The sequence below is a fragment of the Carlito syrichta genome, unplaced genomic scaffold, assembly GCF_000164805.1.
Source record: "Carlito syrichta isolate Samal-C Ts95f unplaced genomic scaffold, Tarsius_syrichta-2.0.1 Scaffold146527, whole genome shotgun sequence".
Taxonomy (NCBI): domain Eukaryota; kingdom Metazoa; phylum Chordata; class Mammalia; order Primates; family Tarsiidae; genus Carlito; species Carlito syrichta.
The window spans coordinates 169,214-191,406 of NW_007090623.1; the positions used below are offsets into that span (position 1 = coordinate 169,214).

At 52.8% G+C, this 22,193-nt stretch overlaps 1 protein-coding gene across 7 annotated transcripts in view; it reads right to left on the reverse strand.

The window, feature by feature from the left end:
- SMOX (spermine oxidase) overlaps window positions 1–17,855 on the reverse strand; it is a 31,251-nt gene extending 13,396 nt beyond the window's left edge. For 6 of the 7 annotated variants that reach the window (XM_008050444.1, XM_021708762.1, XM_008050447.1 and 3 more), the window contains exon 1: window positions 578–833. In XM_008050444.1, coding sequence (XP_008048635.1) covers window positions 578–785 — 208 coding nt within the window. In that variant the 5' untranslated portion in view covers window positions 786–833. Of the gene's footprint in view, window positions 1–577; window positions 834–17,760 lie in introns of those variants that run through there. The other variant, XM_021708759.1, reaches the window with a different exon arrangement.
- Between the last annotated feature and the right edge of the window lie 4,338 nt (window positions 17,856–22,193).

Consider the following 22,193-nt stretch of genomic DNA (forward strand, 5'->3'; position numbering starts at 1 on the left):
CTTCTGCCTCAGCCTTCCAAGGAGCTGGAACTATAGGCGCGTGCTACCACACCCAGCTCATTTTTGATTTACTGTAGAGATGAGGTCTCACCAAGTTGCCCAGGAGGGTCTCGAACCCACAGGCTCAGGCAATCCACTCACTTCAGCCTCCCAAAGGCGCAGGATTACAGGCTGAGCCATTCTAACCTGAGTTTGCCCTAGGGCTAGCTCTCAGTGTGATACACTCATTCACACTCAAAAGTTAATGACTAATTGGAATTTGCAAAATTCTACTTCCTGTGAAATAGAAACTGGTCCACCCAGTGCCAAGAAGGGTTGGGTGTCCCCTCCTTCCTAAACACTGTGAACCCTAGGTCAGTATCAAGCCAGCACTCTCCAAAAATGAAGGTCAGAGTCCTACCATGCCTACCTTAGAGGGCTACCTGTGCAGGGCAAAGCCTCTGGAAAATGCCCAGGCAGGATGCATGGTGGAACATTTATCCCAGAGAAGGAGCCAAAATAATGAGATTTCAGAAGGGCTGGGGATTAGGGGACAAAAGGTGACCTTGGGAGGTGGCTGGGCTGGGGTGACACTTACCAAGTTTCACGCTCTGCACACGGCCTCCGATGCGGCTAGAAGCCTCGAGCACAGTGACATCCGTGAAGCCCTGCTCTAGAAGCGCTTTGGCCGCAGCCAGGCCAGCCAAGCCAGCACCGATTACCACCACACGAGGTTGTCCCCTTCTCCGTAGGCCACAACTGAGAGGGTCATCCGCACTGTCGCCACTGGATTCACAACTTTGCATACCGTCCGCACTCACCTCCTAGGAACCTGTGCGGGGGGAAGGGGGGAGGCAGTGTCACAGCTCACCTGCTCTGCCTTTACTCTCACTTGCCCAAAGGAACCTTTAGGACTCCCATCACACTCTGCCCTCTAGGGAAGACCTTAAGTCCTCCTCCCTTCTTGAGGACCTGAACAAGAAGAGCCACCTCCAAAGAATGCAGGGAGGGACGGAGGAAGAGATAAGGAAAGATGGGAGGAAGGAAGGAAAGAAAAACAAAAAAGAAGGAAGGTAGGGGAGAGAGAACGTGAGGGAGGGATGCATTTGGGGCCTCCACCAGCAGACAGAACTGGGAGTCCATCCTAAGTCCCTGAAATCCTCAATCCCACTCTCAAACCTGTTAGGTACTGCCTCTTCCCTGACCACAGGCCCCAAAGTGGAGGCAAGAAGTAGCCAGTGAGGAGATAACCAAGAAGGCCAAAGTCAGGAGAGACTAACCCTGGGGCTGCTGACCCTGGACCAGCTCAACCCAGCATGGCTGCTGTGGTCCAGCTTGTGCCAACCCCAGGATACTCACACAGACCCCAGGACACTCACAGACCTCAAGATGCTCACACAGACCCCGGGTGCTCACAGACCCCAGGATGCCACACAGACCCCAGAATATTCACACAGACCCCGGGATGCTCACAGATCCCACGAGGTTCACAAACCCCACGATACTCGCACAACCCCAGGACGCTTGCAGACCCCAAGATGCTCACACAGACCCCAGGATGCTCACAGATCCCAGGATGCTCACACAGACCCCAGGATGCTCACAGACCCCAGGATACTAACACCAACCCCAAGATACTCACACAGACCCCAGGATACTTGCAGGAATCCCAGAAGGCTCACACTAACCCCAGGATACTTGCACATACAACCCCAGACCTCTGCTCTCCTTCCCTTGCCTGGCTCTTCCCTGACACTCTCTCCCTCTTCTTTGTCCTTCTCTTCTCCTCTGGCTTTCTGTTGGTCTTTCACAGACTCAATGAAGTGGCAATTTGGTGGGTAGGACATAGCCCTGCCCTCCCCTCAAAAGTGCCACGAGGCCAGCATCCAACAAGCCTGCTATTCCGGGTAAGTTGTTTTCCCCAGTCACCCAGCTCCTCAACCACCACAAAGCAGTAAGGAACCCAGGAAACAGTGGACCATGAGGATCTGTGGCACCAGAGGCCAGACATCAAATTGACAGTTACACTAAGCCAGCTTGCTCAGAGACGCCAGACTAGGGGGGCTGATGGCTGGGAGGCGATGGGGGTCCCTGAATCTGGCCCCAGGGCTAGGAGAGGCTGCCCTTCTCTTCCCAGAATGACCAGGAGGGTGTGGAGGCATCTGGGGGCCATCCTGGGAGGTCACTCATCTCTGATCCTATCCCTGTTCCTTCCCCGCTGCATGTAACTTAGATTCTACTTGCCTTTGCTGAGGTTTGAGTGCACAAGCTGCAGAATCTAATAGTCACCAGGATCTAACAGAGGACAAATATGAGTGGAGAGCTGCTAAGCAGCAGGCAAGAGGCATATAAAAAACTCACCCATACCTAATAAAACTGTGACAACCGTCCCATGACACAGCAAGCCCACACCTAAGAATATACGCAAGAGAAAGAGGGCATCCTTCAACAGATATGTTAAAGAATGTACAAAAAAGTTTTGTTCATAATAGCCAAACACCAGAAACACCTCAAAGGTCCATCAACAGGAGATAAATACATTGTGCCCTATGCAGCACACTCATACAGTGGATATTCTTCAGCAGTAAACCAAAATCCAATGATTTTTTAATTGATTTTTTTTTCCAGTTAGAGTATCACTTTGTCACCCGAGCTGGAAGGCAGTAGCACAACCACAGATCACTGCAGTCTCCACTTCCTGAGCTTAGACGATCCTTCTGCCTCAGCCTCTTGAGTAGCTGGAACTACAGGCATGCACCACCACACCCAGCTAATTTTTTATTTTTGTAGAGACGAGAACTCACTAAGTTGCCCAGGCTGATCTCAAACTCCTGGACTCAAGCAGTCCTTCCACCTCGGCCTCCCAAAGTGCTGGGATTACAAGCATGAATTACTGTGCCCAGTCAGAACCCACGTATTGATACTCTCAACAACATAGATGCACCTCAAAGGTTTCATTACACTGAGCACAAGAAGCCAGAGACAAAAGAGCACATACTGTACGACTCCGTTTCCATGAAGCTCAGGAAGAGGTAGACAAAATCTGTGAAGACAGAGGTCAGAAGAGAGGTTATGAGAGTAGAGAAATGACTGAAAATGGACAGCAGGCACCTTTCTGGGGTGGAGGGAATATATATCTTGATCTGAGCAGTGGTGACACAGTGTACATATAAAGACACATCATTTAAGATGTGTGCAATAACAAGATATTCATTCCAGCCTTCCAATCAGTCATCCAGTCAAAGGCTGGCATACTGGCTTCCTGCTCAGCACTTTTCAAGGTCTGACCCCTGGGGCTTCCACCCCACTTGGAACATCAAGTCTTCGCAGGCTAGCAAAGGGGGCTTTAAAAAAAAAATTATATATATATATGTTCAGGCTGAGAAGCCACTCCTTGTGCCTCCCCCCGATCCATTCCGCCTGACCACGTGGAATGCCTGAGCCTCGACAAGAATGAACTCCTCAACACTCCACTGGGCCCTAACGACCTCTAAATCCCCTGAGACCCCGGCCTGCCCAACTCGGGGCAGAGCCGGTTCCCCACGAAGCCAGAAGGGGGCGCCCGAGGCCCGGAGCCCCTCCCCGACCGCAGTCTCCAGGTTCAGAGGCAGGGGCTTGCTTTCCTCCTTCCAGGAATGCCTGTGTCCCCTGCTCTCCCAGGAGTCGAGGCCGTGTCGGGAGGCCGGCGGGCTCCGGCCCTTCCCTCCTCCCTCCCCCTCCGTCCTGACTTCGCTCCTCCGCTCCCTCTCCCCAGAGGTGTCAGGTCCTGCCTCCTCCCGGGAGGACAGGGATCAAGGCTGGCTCCTCTCCGACTCCCCACGCCTCCCTCCCCCGGGTTCTCCTTCCTGCCGACTCAATTTAGAGGTGTGGCTGTGGCCGCCCCAGGGGGCGGGCGGGGAGGAAGGGTTAGCGATGCCGCCGGATGTCTGCCAGCCAAGCCGGGACGCTGCGTCAGGTCTGTAAACACATGGCGTGCTCCAGAGGGCACGCGCCAGCCGCGAGGGTGACGCCACCACCGCCGGGCACCCCTTGACTGACGTGGCGCCTCTGCCCGCCCCACCTCCACATCCCAGCTCCCCAGGCCTGGGGGCCCCTGCCCCAGGTCACTCAAGCAACCTCTTTTATGCACGAAGGGACGGGATGGATGTAGTGGTTCCCACACCTTACTGATGGAGCCCCTTCTTGAAAAGCTACCACGAGATCCAGAGAGATCCAGGGTGTAACAAGCATTAGACTGGGGCCCTGCTCATCATAGGACCCTCCCCTAAGCTCCCCAGGGCCCCTCTCTGAAAACCAGAGGTCCGGATGAGCTCCTGTCTTGGGAAGCCAGATAGGAGAAAAGTGTTTGCTACCAGCAGGGCCCTCACAGCCAGCTACCTGCCTTCCTCGCTTCCAGAGCCTTGTTTCATCAACTTGTCCTCATGACACTGCTGTGACAGTCAAATAAGGCCCTACGTGAATGTCACAAGATTGTCAGCATTTTCTAGGGCCTCATGCACAAAAATAACTTAAGTGCTGCAGCCACATTATGAGCAGACTGTCTTAGGAACGGGCTGTAGAAGAGACAGTGAGAAGAGGCACACTGCCTTTAAGATGAGCACACAAAGGACCCCCAGTTCCCCACACCAGCTCTCAGAGACCTTGAACTCAAACATCACACATGGGGTGCCAGGTGGAAGCCATGCAAGTAAGCAGGGACCAGATGAGTTCCCAGCGCAAGTGACCCTCACAGCTAATCCCACAGACTTGTCCCTCCTCAGGCCTCATCCCAGATGAGCCCATCACCCCTGGTGCCCCTAAAAAGCCAGAGGAGCCCCTCACACAGTCCACGGAAGGCAGAGAAATGAGCCAGCACACCCTGGGGTCCAAGTGAACAGGAGAGATGACATATCCAGGACACCTACTGTGTGCTAAATACTCAACTAGATCTTTGGGCATTCTGTTATCTTGGGGGTAGGGGATGGAGAGGGTAGGGAGGCAACTTGTTTTCTGTTGGTTTGTGTCGTCTTTTCCTATCCCGTTTGGATTTTTTTTTATGAGAAAATGCCTTATTGAGGAAGAAGAATCACTTAAATGGTCCTTGGTGCCTGCCTGTCCTTCTCTCGCCTTGGGGAAAGAAAGAAATAACATCCGCTCCTTGATCTGTATGCACAGGAGAAACAGAACACCCTGTACTTTTCAAGCAGATAAAGGAGAGAAGAAAAAAGTGCTGGCTCAGCCAGGCAGGGAAGAGGAGGAGGGCAGGGAGGAGGGCAGGCAACAGACACTTGCCTTCTTGCTCCGGCTTCCATGGCAAAATGGGGGTGAGCCCCAGGCCTCTTGCCCAGAGCCTTTCCCCGGGCCCCATGTCCCCAAGCAGGCCAAGCCTGGGAACTTTAAGAAACCTGGCCAGCCAGGGCAGGAGTGCCACTCATTCCAGATGCCCCACCGCCTCCCCCAGCCACTTCTCTGGCCCGCAGCCCACCACCTCCCCTTGCTGCCCAAAGCTAATACCACCCTGACTGAAGCTGCCCAAGAAGCCACACCAGACAGAGGAAAGCAACAGAAAATGGAGAGAGGAAAAGAGGGAAGAAAAACTCTGTCCCACGGCATGGTCACCAGAGACAGATGGATACAGACTCAGAGGCTGGGTGACCAGAGCAGGCACAAGCAGCCAAGTTTTGTGTTCATGCCACTTCCTCACTACCACCCCCACATTCTCATCAATCCCAATTTGTTACCCTTAGAAATGTACCCTCCTATTCACCCTCAGAAAGTGTCTCCTATCGACTAACAACTAGAGATGTGTTTTAGTCCTGGTCTCCAAAATCTGGCCCTGCCAAGCCCCTCCTGGAAAGGCCTAAAACTGAGCTGGGGACACCACACATCTCTTGTGCTTTTCCCATTGAAGTAAAACCACTGGAGCCCCAAGGCTCAAACCTGGAGGCATCTTTTAGTGGAAGACCCTCCCCATCCATCCGGTCAAGCCATGTCAACCCCACAGCCTAAATCAATCACTGTCACTTCCACCTCCAGCTTTCCCAGGAGCACCCCTGCCTGCATCAGCCTCGACCCCCCAGCCCCACCCACCGAAAACAAGCACAGCCAGGCTCCTCAATGACCAGGGAATACAAGTAAGCAATTCACTGAGCACCTGCTATGTGCCAAGCATGGGGAAGGCCACTGAACCTACTATGTACCTTTGCCCTCTGAACTCAGCTGCCCTTTCTGGCTTTAGTACTTTTACAACAACTCCCTTCCTCAAATATACACACAGACTCCCAACTTCATAAAGTCTGGGTCCTCCCCAGCCTAGCCCACCTGAAGGCCAGCAGGAAACATCCTCTCCTGTACATGTCAGAGAAGCTGGTTCTGAGTTCTCTTGACATATGCACATCCTCGTGGAGGGCGCTGTGGTTGTGCAGTTGTGTGATTGCAGGGCTGTATGCTGCCCGGGTCACCAGCAAGGCCTGCTCGCTCCATCACCGTTTCCTGAAGCCACAGTCACCCTTGAGATGCAAGTCTCTCGCTCTAGTTCTGCACAGCAACCTGCCCCCAGCCTGCCCTCAAAGCATGGGCATCTCACCCCAGTTAATCCTATTGTCTGTTATCGCAAGAGTCATTGACCAGGGCTGCGTCCCAGGCTAAGCTCCTTCCCAACGTGAGCCCAGTCAGGCCCTGCGAGAGAACCACAGGGGGGTCAATAGCCCTGCTGGGTGCGGGGTGCCCTTTCCTCCTCAACATCATTGTCCACCTTAGCCTCACCCAATAGTTAGTACATCACTTCTTTCCCCAACAGTGGCTACTGCAACAAAACAATGTCACCAGGGGCCAGCCTCCAAGTACTCCACACCCTCCCAAAGACACCACTCACAAGAGGCAAAAGTCACACTCTTCTCTGGCCCCCTCTGACCACAGACTATTCCCAAATGTGCCTGCACCCTGTCCTTTTCTCCAGGTCACCCCAAGATGAATTTTCTTACCCATTTCCCAGAGAAGAATAAGTCCCCAGGACAATTAGCCCACTGGGCCTTGGGGCCCAGGATTCTACTAGCTGAAGCACCCCGAAAAGGGTGCTTCTCCAAGAGTCTCCTTCCTCCACTAAGCCTCACGTTTGCCCATGAGATCTGTCCAGGGCTCTGGTGCTCACAGTAGTAGGGGACAGCTCACCTACACCCTCTCTGACCAACCTTGGGAAATCTAAGTCTCTCCTCCCAACAAAACGCTTAGCTCCCAAGGGCAGCAGCCCCACCTCAGTTTCCTGGGAGGGCCGCTCTCTCCCTCAAGCTTCTCACAGGAGGAGAGGGCGGGAGGGCACAGGGGTACAGTTCCAGGGGAACACCTTTGGACGGCCTGGCAGGTCTGAGGAGGGATTTGGATTCTCGAGGCCCCCCAGACAATGCAATTATTCTTCAAATGTAAAAAATGCCCAGAAATCCCAGACCAGCTGCTTTGCACAACGGCCCAGACAAAGGGGCTCTGTGTCTGCTGACAAGGCTCCTCCTACCCTCAACCCCAGGGAGGGGCTGGGCCCCAACCCCTCTCAGCCAGACCCTCCCCAGCCTCCTCTTACTTCCAGCCAGGAAGTAAGAGGCAAGATTGTTGAGTCAGGCCAGGCCAGCCACAGAAGAAGGAAAGGGGGTGCTGGCGGGAGGAACAGAGAGGAGCAGCCTGTGAGCCCAGGGGACAGTAGGGGAGAAGAGAGAACACTGGCCTAGGAGCCCAGAGACCTGGGCTCACGCCCCAGCTCAGTCTCTCCCTTGCCAGGTGACGCCTGGACCAGTGTCTTCCCTTCTCTAGGACGCACTTGGTCAACACCTCTGAGTCTACCCCAAGAACACTGCCTCTGTACCCCACCTCCTGGGCACACCTGTCCTCTAAGCCCCACTCAGGATTTAAAGGCCTTCTTTGGTCTCAAGCTTTCCCATCTGTAAAATGGGGATAGGTACAGCTACCTGGCAGGACTGCTGGAAGGATTAAATGAGACCACAATGGTAAAAGGTGTGGCCACCTGCAAGGGCCATCTCGGAGAGGGAGGGCAAGAGAGGAAGATCCCCAAAAAGACCAGTACAGAGGTTGGTGCCACCTCTACTAGAGCCCAGAGCTCTGTTTCTCTTGTAGAACTCCAGTCTTGATCTGAGCAGAGAACCCAGCCTCCGCCTTGGCCCCAGTTCTACTATCAGACCAGACTTTGACACTGACATCAGGCAGACACCCTACAACCTGTGTTTGATGGATCCCCAACCCAACTCTGACTCAGCCTGTACATCCAGCCCAGTGACGAGGGGGAGGGGGCTCCAGAGATGGTGGCCTCTAGCCAGCCCCAAGTGCCAGCTCCAAGTTCATGAAAGGGACCTCATTCTGCAGAGCCCCCTACCAGCAGTGACCTCTGGCCCTCAGAGTCCGACAACAGGGGAGGGCCCATCTTCCTGCCTGGCACCTAAACTTCTCTCCATGCACATCATCTTTGTTACCCACATCTCGTCCCTAAAAGTGTAAAGTCCCTAAAAACACAACTTTAAAAGCCTTTGTCAACCTATGTGAAGAAAAGAGGGAAGCCAGGGGCCTTTGGCAGGCATGTGCTGCATGGAGAGGGAGACCTTGACCAGAGCATGAGGGTCAGAGCCAAAGACACGGCCCTCCTGAGCACTGGAGGGCAGGAGGGGGAGGCATATCAGGAGAGGTGAGCACACTGGGCCCATCTCTATCTCCCTGGAAGCTCTGCAAGTCAGGGCAGACGATTAACCACCCAGGTTAATCATCCTAGGACCCTTATGCCTGGAAGGCCTGAGGCTGTTTTAAAGCCACCTGCAGGGACAGACTTAGGAGAAAATCCTACTAGAAGCCTAGTTGGGAGTGAAGGAGAGAAAGAAAGCTTAGAAGGAGGCCAGAGAAAGTGTAGGGTCTTTCTGATGTGCAGAAAGCTCAATAGGGCACCTTGATGACAGCGTCAGTGGGAAACAAACAGGTAGACATGGACCAGAGCAGAGCCTAGGACTGCAATTTCTCCCCCACACCATATCCTAACAGCTTCACCCCAAGCCTCACCTTCAGCAAAAACTAGTGACTGGATCACACTCTGACAATAGATCATATCAGGAGCTGGGCATGACGGCCCTGCCCACCTCTTTTGTACCCATCAAGCTTTAGGCCAGCTCCACCCTCAGGCTCCTCACACCCCATGCCCTGGTTTCTCATCTTTGTGTATCTGTGCACAGATGTCCCTGGCTTGCCAGGTAGATAGTCACATTCTTCCCCTCAGATCCCAGAGGTAGACAAGCCCCATGCCCGCTCAGCAGTCAGGGGTCTGAGGGGATGACTATGCCATTTCTGAAAGCTCCTGGAGAAGATGAAATTACCCACACAGTAGCCTCTGCCACTAACCATTGTGGCCTTGAGAGTGTCCATTAGCACTTGAGCCTCATTTTCCCCAAGTGCAAAATAGGAGATAATCACCCCTACCCCAAGTGAGGCTAGTCCTGACCCCAGACCACATTTACAGTCTCCTGTGCCCCCAGCAAAGTCTACTGCAGCTCCCTCTAGAGCTTTCAAGATGACCCTCAGTGGCCCTGCCCCCTAGTATTCATGCCCTAGTGTAGCTCCTTCCCAAGCTGACCTTTTTAAGACCTTGCAGAAATGATGAAGCACGACTTCCAAGACTAGGTTACAAAAGACACTGTGGCTTCCACCTTGCTCCCTTAGGCAGCTTACTCTGGGAAAAGCCAGTCGCCATGTTGTGAGGACATTCAGCAACCTATGGAGAAGCCCACAGGCAAGGAACTGAACCCTCCTACAAATAGCCAGACCATCCTGCCGAGCACATAAGTGTACTTGGAGGCAGATCTCCGGCCCCTGTCAAGCCTTCAGATGGCTGCAGCCCAGGCTGACATCATGACTGCAACCTCACAAGAGACCCTGCGCTAGAATCACCCAACTAAACTGCTCCCAAATTCCTAACCTACAGAACTGTGAATAAATGTCTGTGCTGTTTTAAATGACTGGTTTGGGGGTAATCCAGGAATAGGTGACTAACAGCAACTCTCTCTCCCCAGATATCCCCCCAAGGTGGAGGTCCCCAAGTAACGCCCATCCCACTCAGAACCTCAGCTGCCTCTGTTCTGAAATGCAGGGCTAGAAAGCCTGGCCCAGACCCTACAGTTTACAAGGCCCAGGAGACAGAACCATCTTCCCAATTGGTACGTTAGACTTACCTGGAGATTCTTACAAATGATCCCTACACATTCTGGATTACTTAAATCAGACTCTTTGGGGTGAGCTCAAGCATAGATTTTTTTTTTAAGGGACCTACATGAGGCTAATATATAACCAAAGCTAAGACTCACCGCTCCAACTGCAGACTCCTGGCCTGCCCAGGAACACCAGGAGTCTGTCTGCCAGGGTAGGAGAGGAGGAGGCAGAGAGAGCAGCAAGGTCGGCAGCGCCTAAAGGCCCCCCACCATGGGCTTAGGCTGCAGGCCTCCCTCTAGGCCGCTGCTACCCGATTCCCAAAACCCTCTGCATTCCATACGTAATGCAGCTCAAGCCAGACAGGTGTCCGTGCCCACCCTTGATCACACTCATCCTCTGCCCCTTTCTCTCTGCATCTCCCAGGTCTGCTCAGGTCCAGCCTCCTCACAGGACTGCCCCCTTAGAGGAACAGACCCAGGGTGGCAGGGGTGGGGTCTAGCTCTGAGTGATCTTAGACTGCTTCCTCATCTGTAAAATGGGGATTCCCATCACACCTGCTCTGCTCTCCACTGAATCCCATACTCCCCATCAGAAGTCCTCAGAGAGACCTATCTGTGTACATTTTTGTCTCCCCCAAGACACAGCCTTGCCTGGCACTGCATTAGCCCCTCGGGAGGACACAGCAATGGATTAGAGAAAGGGCCCAGCCCTGCGGCTCACAACCGGTTAAAAAAAGGTACAAAAACAAGGGGTAGGGTGAATTCGAGCAAGGATGGGAAGAGGCACCTAATGGGGGCTGGGGGGGGGAGGCAGAGAAGATGTCCAGGAGAGAGAAGTGAGCTCCAAGCAGGGGAATGGCACATGCAAAGGCTCAGAGGTGCTGCTTATATGGCCAGCTCTTCAGTGGGAAAACCAACGCTGCCCCTTTGCTTCTCTCCTGAAACTCATCTGGCTGGCTGCGGTGGGCACTCACCTGACCTCCCTCCATAGCTTCACAGCTGCCTGGGGAGTTGAGAATCTGGGGTTGGCATCCCAGGCCAGGTAGGGAGGACACACCCGAGCCTGCCCTGCACTTCCCGGAAGAGGCAGCCACACTGGCCAGCTCCCTGTGGAAAGGGCAGGACACTCCCCAACAGCAGGCCCAAGACCCCACTGGTGGCCTTCAGCCTTCATGTCCCAACCAGCTAAAGACAGGAGAAGGAGCAGACCAGGTGCTCAACAAACAGGCACTGCAACCCAAGGCCTGGCAGTGGTGGGTGAGGATCTGAGTGGGCACAGAGCACAGTGTGGGGGTTGGAGGGGGCCCATTCCAGGCCCAGAATGTGGTCAGTGCTAAGGAAACTGAAGAGAAGCACAGATAAGGTTTGAGAATAAGGCCTAGGCCAGGTGCGGTGGCTCAAGCCTGTAATCCCAGCACTTTGGGAAAAGGATTGCCTGAGTTCAGGGGTTCAAGACCAGCCTGGGCAACTTGGTGAGACCTCATCTCTACAATAAATCAAAAAATAAGCCAGGTGTGGTGCGCATGCCTGCAGTTCCAGCTATTTGGAAGGCTGAGGCAGAAGGATCGCCTGAGCCCAGCAGGTGGAGGCTATGGTGGCCGTGAGCAGCCTGGGCAACAGAGTGAGACTCTAAGTCAAAAAAAAAGAGAGAGAGAGACTCTAAGTCAAAAGAGAGAGAGAGAGAGAATGAGACCTGAGAGAGTGGGTAGCAAGGGACAGATTTTTCATCCATTCAAGAAGGTTTAGTGAGGGTTACTCTGTGTCAGGCACCCTCTAAGACACTTGGGACACAGCCACCACCAGAAATCCCCCTTCAAGAATCTGACAAGTCAGGGAGAAGCAGGGTGGGGCGACAGGGAACTGCTCCAGGCAGGGAGTCAGGAAAGGCCTCCTGCAGAGCTGACCTGCAGCTGAGGGGGTACGTGCCAGGTCGACCTCCTGGGAACTTGCTAAATGACAGGATGTGGAGCGAGGGCAAGGCAGGGTCAGGATGACTTAGGTGACTGAGCATGACATGCTGGGATGAACCCAGACCAGTTCTAAGTGTGTCCACTGGTCATCACTTTTGCCCTTCACAACAAGCTGGTGGTGGCAGAAAGCCTAGCACCTTGACGCAGGACCCACAGGTGGGAGTAAGCAGGGCAGGGAGTGCTACTCCAGATTGCCTCCCATCTCAGGGCCAAGCACACTCCCAAACAAAGCCCCCCTTCACCAGGCATCACCTGCAGGCATGGCCCCAACGTGAGTCAGCGTCCCCAGAACCACCCTCACGGAGATCCACCCATTCTGCAGACCAGGCACTTGATGCCCGGGAGGTGTGAGCTGGCAGATGAGGGTGTGGCTTCCCAGTGGGGCTTCTCCCCTCTCCCTGCCAGGAGCCACAGTCTCACAGTTCTGGGGTGAAGGAGGACAGCCCAGTCAGCACTTTCCACTGATTCTTTCAAAACCACTTACAAGAACTGAGGCTTGTGAGAGCGGCTCGGCCGGGCGCAGTTCCCCCTCGCCGGCCCCTTATGACTCTGCACAAAGCCCAACTGTGCTTCAGCTCCAGCCTCTGGGAGGAGGGGTGGGGTCTCCTGCAAGCCCCTCCTTTATCCCTAAGCCACAGGGTCTCACTCCACCCTGCCTGGGACCTGTGCTCTCTGCCCACTGAGATGAGGTAACCCCCGAGGCAGGGCTATCTGAAGATTGCTAGGTCTGGGTAGAGTTTCTGAGGGAGGGGGTCCACTGTAAACCCTTTCCCAGCAAAACTGTGCAAGTCATCACAGAGCGAGATGGCATGCCTGATCACAAGAAGAAAAAGAAAACCTCCAAAGAAAAATCCAGTCACCAGATGAACCCCAAGGTGAAACTTTGTTTGACCCTTCCTGGGCCAGGCCCCATGCCAGGCTCTTCCCATTCACTGCATCCTCTAGTACTCACGAACACCCTGCTGCCCATTTCACAGATGAGGAAGCAGGCCACCCAGATGGAGCGAGGGGCAGGGCAGGGTTTGGCAACACTAAGCTCAGCAAATTCTGCTCAGCCCTCACGCAGTTCTTAAGCCTCCACTCAGCCTCTGGGGAGCTAGGCCTGAGGACCACCAGCAGCACTTTTCCTGTCCTACCCTCCCCACTCACGACTCTGCGTACATTGTGCCACGCACTTGGGGCTAGCGGGAATCATCTCAAAGCCTGGCAGCTTACCCTAGCTTCACTGCCAAAGCCTGGGGCTGCTACCAGGAAGCCATCTGCCTCTTAGCCTGGGCACTTAGTGGGGTGAGCTGCAGGCCACCCGAGTCTCTCTGTCCCATGGGGCTGGCTTAGTCAGGTCACAGCCCTTCACCTTCAATTCCTTCCTCCAGAAATAGGGCCAGGGACGTGTCCTAATTGCATTTGCCAGCACAAAAGAAAATTCAAAGAGCAACTAACTCCTGGCTCCCTCTGAACTGCTACCTCCTCTCCCGCTGGCCTGAAATTTTCCTGCCCTGGTGACTTCAGGGTGCTCTAACTGTGCTCTCCCAACAAGTGCACAGGATTAACCAATAAAGGGCCCCCCATAAAGCTGAACCCTGAAGCACAGTCCCCCCCACCCAAGCTAGAGCTGGAACCAGGTCTGAAAAGTCACTGGTGTTCACTTCAAAATGTACACGTGGGCCCTGGACCCCTGATTTAATCCATAAAATACCTAGAGTGAAGATGCTGAGTTTGGACAATAAATTTATTTTTTCAAGTTCTTTTTTTTTTTTTTTTTTTTTACTTCAAAGAGAGACTTAATAACACATGCTTTTGAAATCAAGAAAGATCTGTTCTTTTTTCCTTTTTTTTTTTTTGAATTGGAGTCTTACTCCTTCGGCCAGGTTGAAGTGCAGTGGCATGCACATTCACGGCCACCCCAGCATCGACCTTCTGGGCTCCAGCGATCCTTCTGCCTCAGCCTTCTGCACAGCTGGAACTACGGACATGCACTACCACGCCCAGCTATTTTTTTATTTTATTGTAGAGACAAGGTCTCGCAGGTTGCCCAGGCTGGTCTCGAACCCACGGGCTCAGGCAATCCACTCGCCTCAGCCTCCCAAAGTTCTGGGATGACAGGCTAAGCCACTGAGCCCAGCCAAAGATCTGTTCTTAAAACTCTACCATCGGCCGGGCTCAGAGGCTCAGCCTGTCATTCCAGCACTTTGGGAAGCCAAGGCGAGTGGATTGCCTGAGCCCACAGGTTCAAGACCAGCCTGGGCAACTTGGTGAGATCTTGCCTCTACAATAATAAAATTTTTTTTAAAAAAACTCTACCATCATTATCACTGTTGTTCGCTGAATGCGTCTGCGGTACAGATGGCAGTGCTAAGTACTTCATGTGGAATATCTCAATTAACCCTCACACCAATAATCCCATGCTAAAGAAGAAGAAACTGAGGTTCCAAGAGGTTCCACAGCCTGCTATCTGACAGAAGGCACTCCAAAATGTAATTAGTAAGATACTAAGCCTCAAGCCTTGCTCTTTTTCAAACTAATGAAGGAGTAAAGTTCCTTGTCTTTCCTGGAGTTACTTTTTAAACACCAAGACTTTTCAGATTAACTTACAAGGTTTTGCATTGTTATAATTTTTTAAATTAACTTTCCAAAATAAAAGAGAGTAAAGGGGCCCTGTGTGTTTAACATTTAAAGGCATCATTTAAAAATATTTCCCAAGAATGTTTGCCCATGGTGGTCCTGGGTGTCTCCTGCTTAAATCATCCTAAAATCTAGCTGACTCAGGGTCTTGGTTTTTTTTGTCAGCCTGCAAGGAGTAGCAGCCCACCCCCAGGATCAGGGTATAGGTAGCTGAGCTGAGCTGGCCCCAGGGAGTTTGTTGGGGGGCATAGTTGAAGGTTTAAGAATAGACTCTGAGGGAACTGTGGGCTGGGGAAAGGGCATGTGGCCAGGTGTCCCAGAACCCAGTGTGGGACCATCATGCCTAGCTCAGGTCTCACAAGGCTGTGTGGGAAGACAGGAACTATGTGTCTGCCAGGGCCTGGCCCAGAGTTGGTAGGGGTGGCTAAGTTCTTTGTTCTGTTTCCTAGTAAATTACAACTCATTTCCAAGTTCTTCTTCTCTGGGCCTTAAATCACACCTTCCTCAATACCTTTCCCCAAGAAGTAGGCAGAGGATAAGGGAATCTGGACTAAGGGGAGGGGAGTGTTGAACTCCCCCCAACCAGGACACTCTGTTCTGCATGAACCCAAATGTACTCCTTCATCTTCTATCCCCGAACCCTGGATTCAGGGGGCTCTGGGCTCCTGCCTGTTTGAGCAAGAAAGGGCAAAGGAGAACAAGACAATGTAGTTGGGGCTGACAAGAAAACCCACTGCATGTGCCCTACCAGGGCCTCTCTGAGGGCCATCGTCACCCCATCAGCCTGTAGGCACCTGACACTGCACCACTGCAGCCCCTCCACCTGGGTGCTGTCTGAAACGCCACACCCCATGTTCCACACCTGAGCTGTGGAACAAAGAGCCCTCACGTGGCAGGGGAAATGAAGTGTGGTAGGGGCAAGGCAGGTAGCCTCACTGACTGTCCAGGGCCTCTGAAGATAAGAGTTCCAGAAGCAACCTGACCCCTGGCCATGCTTCCAGCCCATGAACGAGCGCAGGGAGGTCCTGCACAGCTCTGATCACATCACTGCCCTGTTCAAGAACCTTCATTGGCTCCCCATGGCCTAATGAAAGAAGGTAGGTCCCTGATACTTCCTCCCTGCCTGTAGGCCACCAGAATTCTTTGATTCCCTGACCCAAGCCTATGACTTCCCATTCTGCCCAAATCTCCCCAGCCCACTGGCCACTCCTCCAGGAAGCTCATCCTGGCTCCACTCACCCTAGCTCTTCCTTCTCCTCTACAGACCACTCTGGTCTAACCAGGACCCACCACAAGCCTCATACAGCTCTCTGCTGGCTTTTAGGTCTCTCTTGTCTATGCTGACTATCCCCTTCCCAGAGGCTTTCCTGGAGACACTGCCTCCAGTCACGTTAATCACCCTAGTAAGAGTAGCCAACAGGTGTTCTAATATCACAATGACCAAGGACCCTATGAGGCAGGTAATAGTATCCCCATGGTACAAATGAAGAAACAGAGGTAGAGAAAAGTTTAGCCCAGAAGTCACAACCCCACCCCACTCTGTTAACCTAAGATGAAAGGCTAGGGAGAATTTGTAGCATGAGAAGAGGGCAGGAAGGTGTAGGGTCAAAGGCCTATCAGAATCCAGAAGACCCAGGCTCAACTACCGTAGAGTCCTGGGTACCAGACAGGCTTCCAGGTCCCTTCCTCACTACCCAGTGATGCAAAGCTGTTGCCAAAAGAATGCAGAGCTAGTTCTGGGCTCACGTCCCACCAGGCCATCCCTCCCTCTTCAGTGCCCATCCCACTGACTGTCTTCCACTGACTGTCCAAAGGTGCCCATCCCACCAAGTCCACCCTCTCCCCCCCAGGAAGCCATCCCCTCACCCTTTCTTTCTTCCCTGGCATTTCCCTATGAGCAACATCCTTTCACATCTACTCTTCCCAATGGGTGTTTTCCTACTCAGTGGGATATTATTAGGAAGTCTTAAAAACAGATTTTCAAGGCCAGATGCAGTGGCACATTCCTAATCCCAGGACTTTGGGAGGCCGAGGCGGGAGGATTGCCTGAATCCAGGAGTTGGAGACCAGTCTGGGCAACATAGCAAGACCTCATCTCTGCAAAAAATCAGCTGGGTGTGTGGCGTATATCCATAATCCCAGCTACTCAGGAGGCTAAGGTGGGAGGATGGCTTGAGCCCAGGAGTTCCAGGCCGCAGTAAACCATGATCATGTCACTGCACTCCAGCCTCGGTGACAGAGTGAGACCCCAACTCAAAAAAAATGAAAAATTAAAATAAATAAATTCCATGATCAGATCAGGTTGGAAAACACTAAATGGTTTGTCTACAGATTTGTCAGATCCTTTAATTCTCTTAAATGCGCTGAATCTTCCACAGGGTAGTGGAGTGATTTGCCAGTTTTTACCCTTATTTGTCCCCTGAACCCTTGAGGCTACTCAGAACAGTCTTTGAGAAATGCTGCCCCCTCCTTCCTGGGCAGGACAACTTAGCACGAGGCACAGATCAACAGGGGCTCAGCCTTGCCCTCCTTTGAGGAGGTGTGTGGGATACCTTGGGTGCTCAAACTGAGAGCAAGCCAACTCCCACCTCACCAGCCTTCTCGGTAGCACCCAGGGTCAAGGAGCATTGGCCCTCCTTCGTGTCTGCCCTCCCCATCTTCCTTTGGGTTTGGTGGCTGCTGCCCCCTTGCCAGCATCTGGAGGAAACTCAACTGACCAGTACTCTCAGATACCTGCTCTAAGCCACCCAGAGCCTGGGGAGCAAAGGGCCTTGGGAGACCCCCAAAGCAAGCCAGATTTTTTTTTCAAGCAAATTGTTGATTATACCCCATCACTGGCATGTAACTTTTAATATTAAATTTAATATTAGTATTAAACTAAAATGTGTTCAGCTTCCACACTGAGAGGAAGCAATGCCACACCCAGCAGACCCTGTGACATCCCTTTCTGCCCTCCAGGAGAAGACTGGCCCCTCAGTTTACAAACAAGGAAACCGACTCCTTAGAGGGGAGCAGACACTTGCCTGTAGTGGCCCAGCCAGGAGCAGATGAGCAAGAAGCATCCAGGTCACCCCAATCCTACGTACACCAGGGGGCAGCCCGAGTGGGATAAGACCCCGACAGCGGCTCACGTAACCATCAGCGGTGGTAATGAGGCCTCACAAAGGCCAAGGTGAGGGACACTGCACACTCTGGAGTGACAGCCTGGCAACTGGGGAAACTGAGGGTTTTTATGTGAACATGTCACAGCTGGAGCTAGAAAACTGCAGTCAGCTGTTTCCACAATCTTCCAGCCCCGCCTGGGCTGGAGGAAGGGTGCTCACCCCAGATTGGTTCCCCACAGTGCCATGCTCAGCTGTGGGCAGAGATAAGGCGCCCTTCGTGCTGTCTGCATGTCACCCTGCCCTGAGACACAGTCACCCAAGACACCTCCATGTGGTCTTGGGAGCTACTCACAGTCAGAGGTCCAGGAAATCAGGCCTATGTTCCTGGCCTGAGACCCAAGCACCTGGGGCCCTCAACCAGCCCCACCTCCTAGAACATTGGCCCCTGCACCCACTACACACCTCTCTGCCCTGCCTCCTGGCCTCACCACACCCCCTTCATCTCCACAGGGGCAGCTCCCTGTACCTCCCCCAGTCCAGTCCCCAAGAGCCAAGATGGCTCTTCTTACCAGGTCCCACCTGAACTACACTCACCCTTGAGTCCCCAGTCCAAGTCCTTGCTATACTAAGCATGGTCCGTGGACAAACAGCACTGCACTGCCCAGGAGCATATTAGAAATGCAGAATCTCAGGCCTCACCCCAGACCTGCTGAATCAGACAAGGCAGATTTGCATTTTAACAAGCTGCCCCAGTGACCCATGTATGTTAGAGTTGGAGAAGCACTTTTATAGACCACTGCTTGAATCAAGTCACTACTCCCGTGGCCTATAACCTTGAATGGCTCCCCAGGGCCTAGTGAATCAAGACCAGACTCAGCAGCTTGGCAGTCAAGGCCTTTCCCAACCTGGCTTCAACCCACTTCTCCAGGCCTGGGCTCCCCCTCCACCTTGGAAATGTCATTCCCTACTCAGTCAGCCAAAGCTGCCCAGGACTTCAGAACCTTCCCAAAGCATCACTTCCTCCAGGAAGGTGGTCTGAACTACACCTCATTGCATCACACCTGGCATAGACCACTTTTATTTCCTGGAGAGTGAGGACCATGTCCCATATTCCCAGAGGCTCTGAGCATCAGGCTAAGGCATAGGAGATGCCAAAAGCTGACCGCAGCTAAGAAGGTCCAGCATCTAGTTGGCAGGAAGTCAACCCGCAGCTCTAGCCTGGCCACCTCAGGCTCAACCACAGTCTTCACTGCAACTCAGCAAATAGGGACTTGGACACTGTGGACAGGCCTCCTCCATGCTCCCCTGCCAGAGAAGGAAGCATCTCCTGACAACCATGAAGACCGGTGAGCTTCCAACAGCAATGTGCTTTCTCTCAGTTTGCTTTCTCTCAAAGTGCTTTCTCTCAATGTGTTTTGTCTCAGTTTCCCCAGATACAGAAGAGAAAGCCCACTGATCCTGCCTCCTCTCTTCCTAGGAGAATGGCACAGTCTGCTCAGTTAGATGAGCAGAGCCCCTAAATCTGAGGCTCAGAACTTGGAGGAAACAGACCCCATTCCTGTGTGGTCAACAAACCCATCCTCAGCCAGTCAGCCAGGTCCCTGGGAGGCCAGGTCACCTGCCCAGTGGCATCCTCATGCCCAAACAGGAATGCCTCACAGGGTAGAGCTGTCACACCCTCCTCCCCAGCCCAGTTCCTCATACTGGCATCCTATGGGAAGTTCTTACTCTTTTACACTGGGTCTGCAAGAAGGCACTTAAGCATGCAATCTCAAAATTCCCCTGGCCTTCACAACCTCCAGGGAGCAAAGAAAAAAAATTCTCTCTAATCCCATTTTACAGACAGACAAAAAAATGTTGAAATGACCAGTAGTGAAGTGGATTAAGCCATTTCCAATTCCCACTTCTCTGTTCCCACAATCCACCAAGCCCTACTCAGACCCTCACCCAGGTTTCCTGAAGCCAGACCTAAAGCTCCACTTCACATCATTCTAGGTGGGATCCAAAATAGGCCAGCCCCTACCTGACTTCTCTGTCCTCTCCCAGGGAGGCTAGGACTCAAAGAGACAGATGACAAGGACCATCCTAAACCCAGAGGGGTGACATTCTAATGGTGGCATCTCAAACAGAAAGCTGTTTTTGTACCTCCCCAGTACCCCCAAAATCACAGCATGCATGATGCCCGACTACTTGGCCTAGGTCTGGAGCCCCTCCTGAAACAAAAAGTAGGGTACGAAGATGAGAAATTCGGTCACCCACTCCAAGAGAGGACCACCACCTTAGCACGTGACTTCTTTCCCCCCACCCTAGCCTCCAAGGCCAGGTACCTCTAGGAGGCAGGAAAATCCCCATGTTTGCTCAGAAGCCCTCAGCTGGCACATATCTGAAAGGCATGAGAGAAGTGGCAGAGTAGACTGGTTCAAAGCATGGATTCTGGAGCCAGGTTACTTGGGTTCAACCCTCTGTCACTATTTACCTGTATGACTGTGCCTCGGTCATCCCATCTGTAAAATGGGAACAAGATCTACTTTCTACAGCCATTAAAAGGATTAAAGAAGTTAATATTTGCAAAGTCCTTAGAACAAGATCTACCTAGTGAGAACACCAGGGCCCTGCCCGCCTCGTGACCTCTATCTGATTTCTACCCTCCTTGTTCCTACCTATATCCCGGCTCAAGGGCTGACCTAGGCATGACAGCCTGATCCCAGATCAGCATCAGCCACTAGTTCCAGCGTCCATCTCATGGTGTTACCTCGGTCCATTCTTGTCCCTCTGTCCAGGGCCCAGCTCCCCTCCCTCCCAGACCTGAAGTCTGTTGGTTCTCGGACCTCCATTCTGAGAGTAGCAGTCACACGACTGGCTTCTCTGTACAAACAGGAGAGCTGTGGCTAGAAAGATGAGGGTCTAGAGCAAGACCCCCCAGGGCTGGGCAACCAGGTGTCACCCACGGGAGTAGGCCAAAAAAAATCCCTGGCAGCCCAGGCCACCCTCATCTCCTGAGTCACAGAAGCTCCTCCCACCCAGCACCTCCCACCCTTCCCCCGGCCCAGCCTGGACTTCCACCAAAGAAAGCAAAGGAAATCATTTACCCCCAGCCCACAGTGTCCACACACTCATATCCCACAGGCTCCCGGCTGTCCACCGGGGCACAGGCCTACCCCCTGAGCCACACATACCTCTCCACTTCCCTTTGTCCCATCCCACTGGCTTCCTGAGACTCTTGCAGCAATATGCAACTGATTTTGCGGGGAAAAAAATTTTTTTTTAAATCCTCAGTGTCACTTGAGGTTTCAAGACAGCTCCTGTGCTGCCTGCAATACCCATCTCTTTCTGCCCAGGCCAGCTCCGACCTGTCCATCCAGCTCAAGATTCCCTGGGCATCAGCTACATGCCAGGCACTGTGCTAGATGCCCTGGATACAGCAATGGTCCATTCTGTCAAGGTTCTGTCCTTAAAAAGCCAGACAACGTCAAGTAAAGACAATTGTAACAGATGGTTATGGACTGTGACATATATAATAAAGTCAGGTGCTATGAGAATTATGGGGGAACCAGGGTCCTCTACTAAGACTGGGAAGTCATGTGAGGAAGGTACAATCAAGACCTGAAAAATAAGAAGGAGCAGAGCCAGTGCAGTAAAGAGCACTAGGAAAACACTCCTGGCAGAAAAGATAGCGTAAGCAAAGGCCCTGGCCAGGAAAACACTTAGGGTGTTTGAGGGGCAGAAACAATTCAGTGTCTGTCAGAAAGAATGCAAAGGGGACAGCAGTCAAGGTATGACTTGGGGAGCTCAGCAGCAGCCAGATCGTGGGTGGTCTGGAGGTCAGGAAAGCTTTAAGCTTTTATTAAAGTGCAAGAGGGAGCTTTCACAGATTTCAGAGAAGTAAAGTGATCTAATCAAAATTGTCTATGTTGTTCTTACTGCTCTGCAGAAGTGGACCAGAGGCAGGCAAGTGCAGACATGGGGAGAGGGTGAGCTGCTACTACAGCACAGGCAAGACAAGGTGGCTTGGCATGGGACAGGTAGCCTGGGGCGGTAACAGTGGAGTCAGAGCAATAGGCCTAAGATAAGTTCTGTGAAAAGAACCAAAATGAGTTGCTCTGAAGGAGTTGAAGTTGCCTGGTTTCCTATCTTAAAAGGTGAGTGGTCAGCCGGGCTTGGTGGCTCAGCCTGTAATCCTGAGCCTTTGGGAGGCTGAGGTGAGTGGATGGCCTGAGCCCGCGGATTCGAGACCCGCTTGGGTAACTTGGCGAGACCTCATTTCTACAATAAATCAAAAAATTAGCCGGGCGTGGTAGCGTGCGCCTGTAGTTCCAGTTACTTGGAAGGCTGAGGCGGAAGGATCGCCGGAG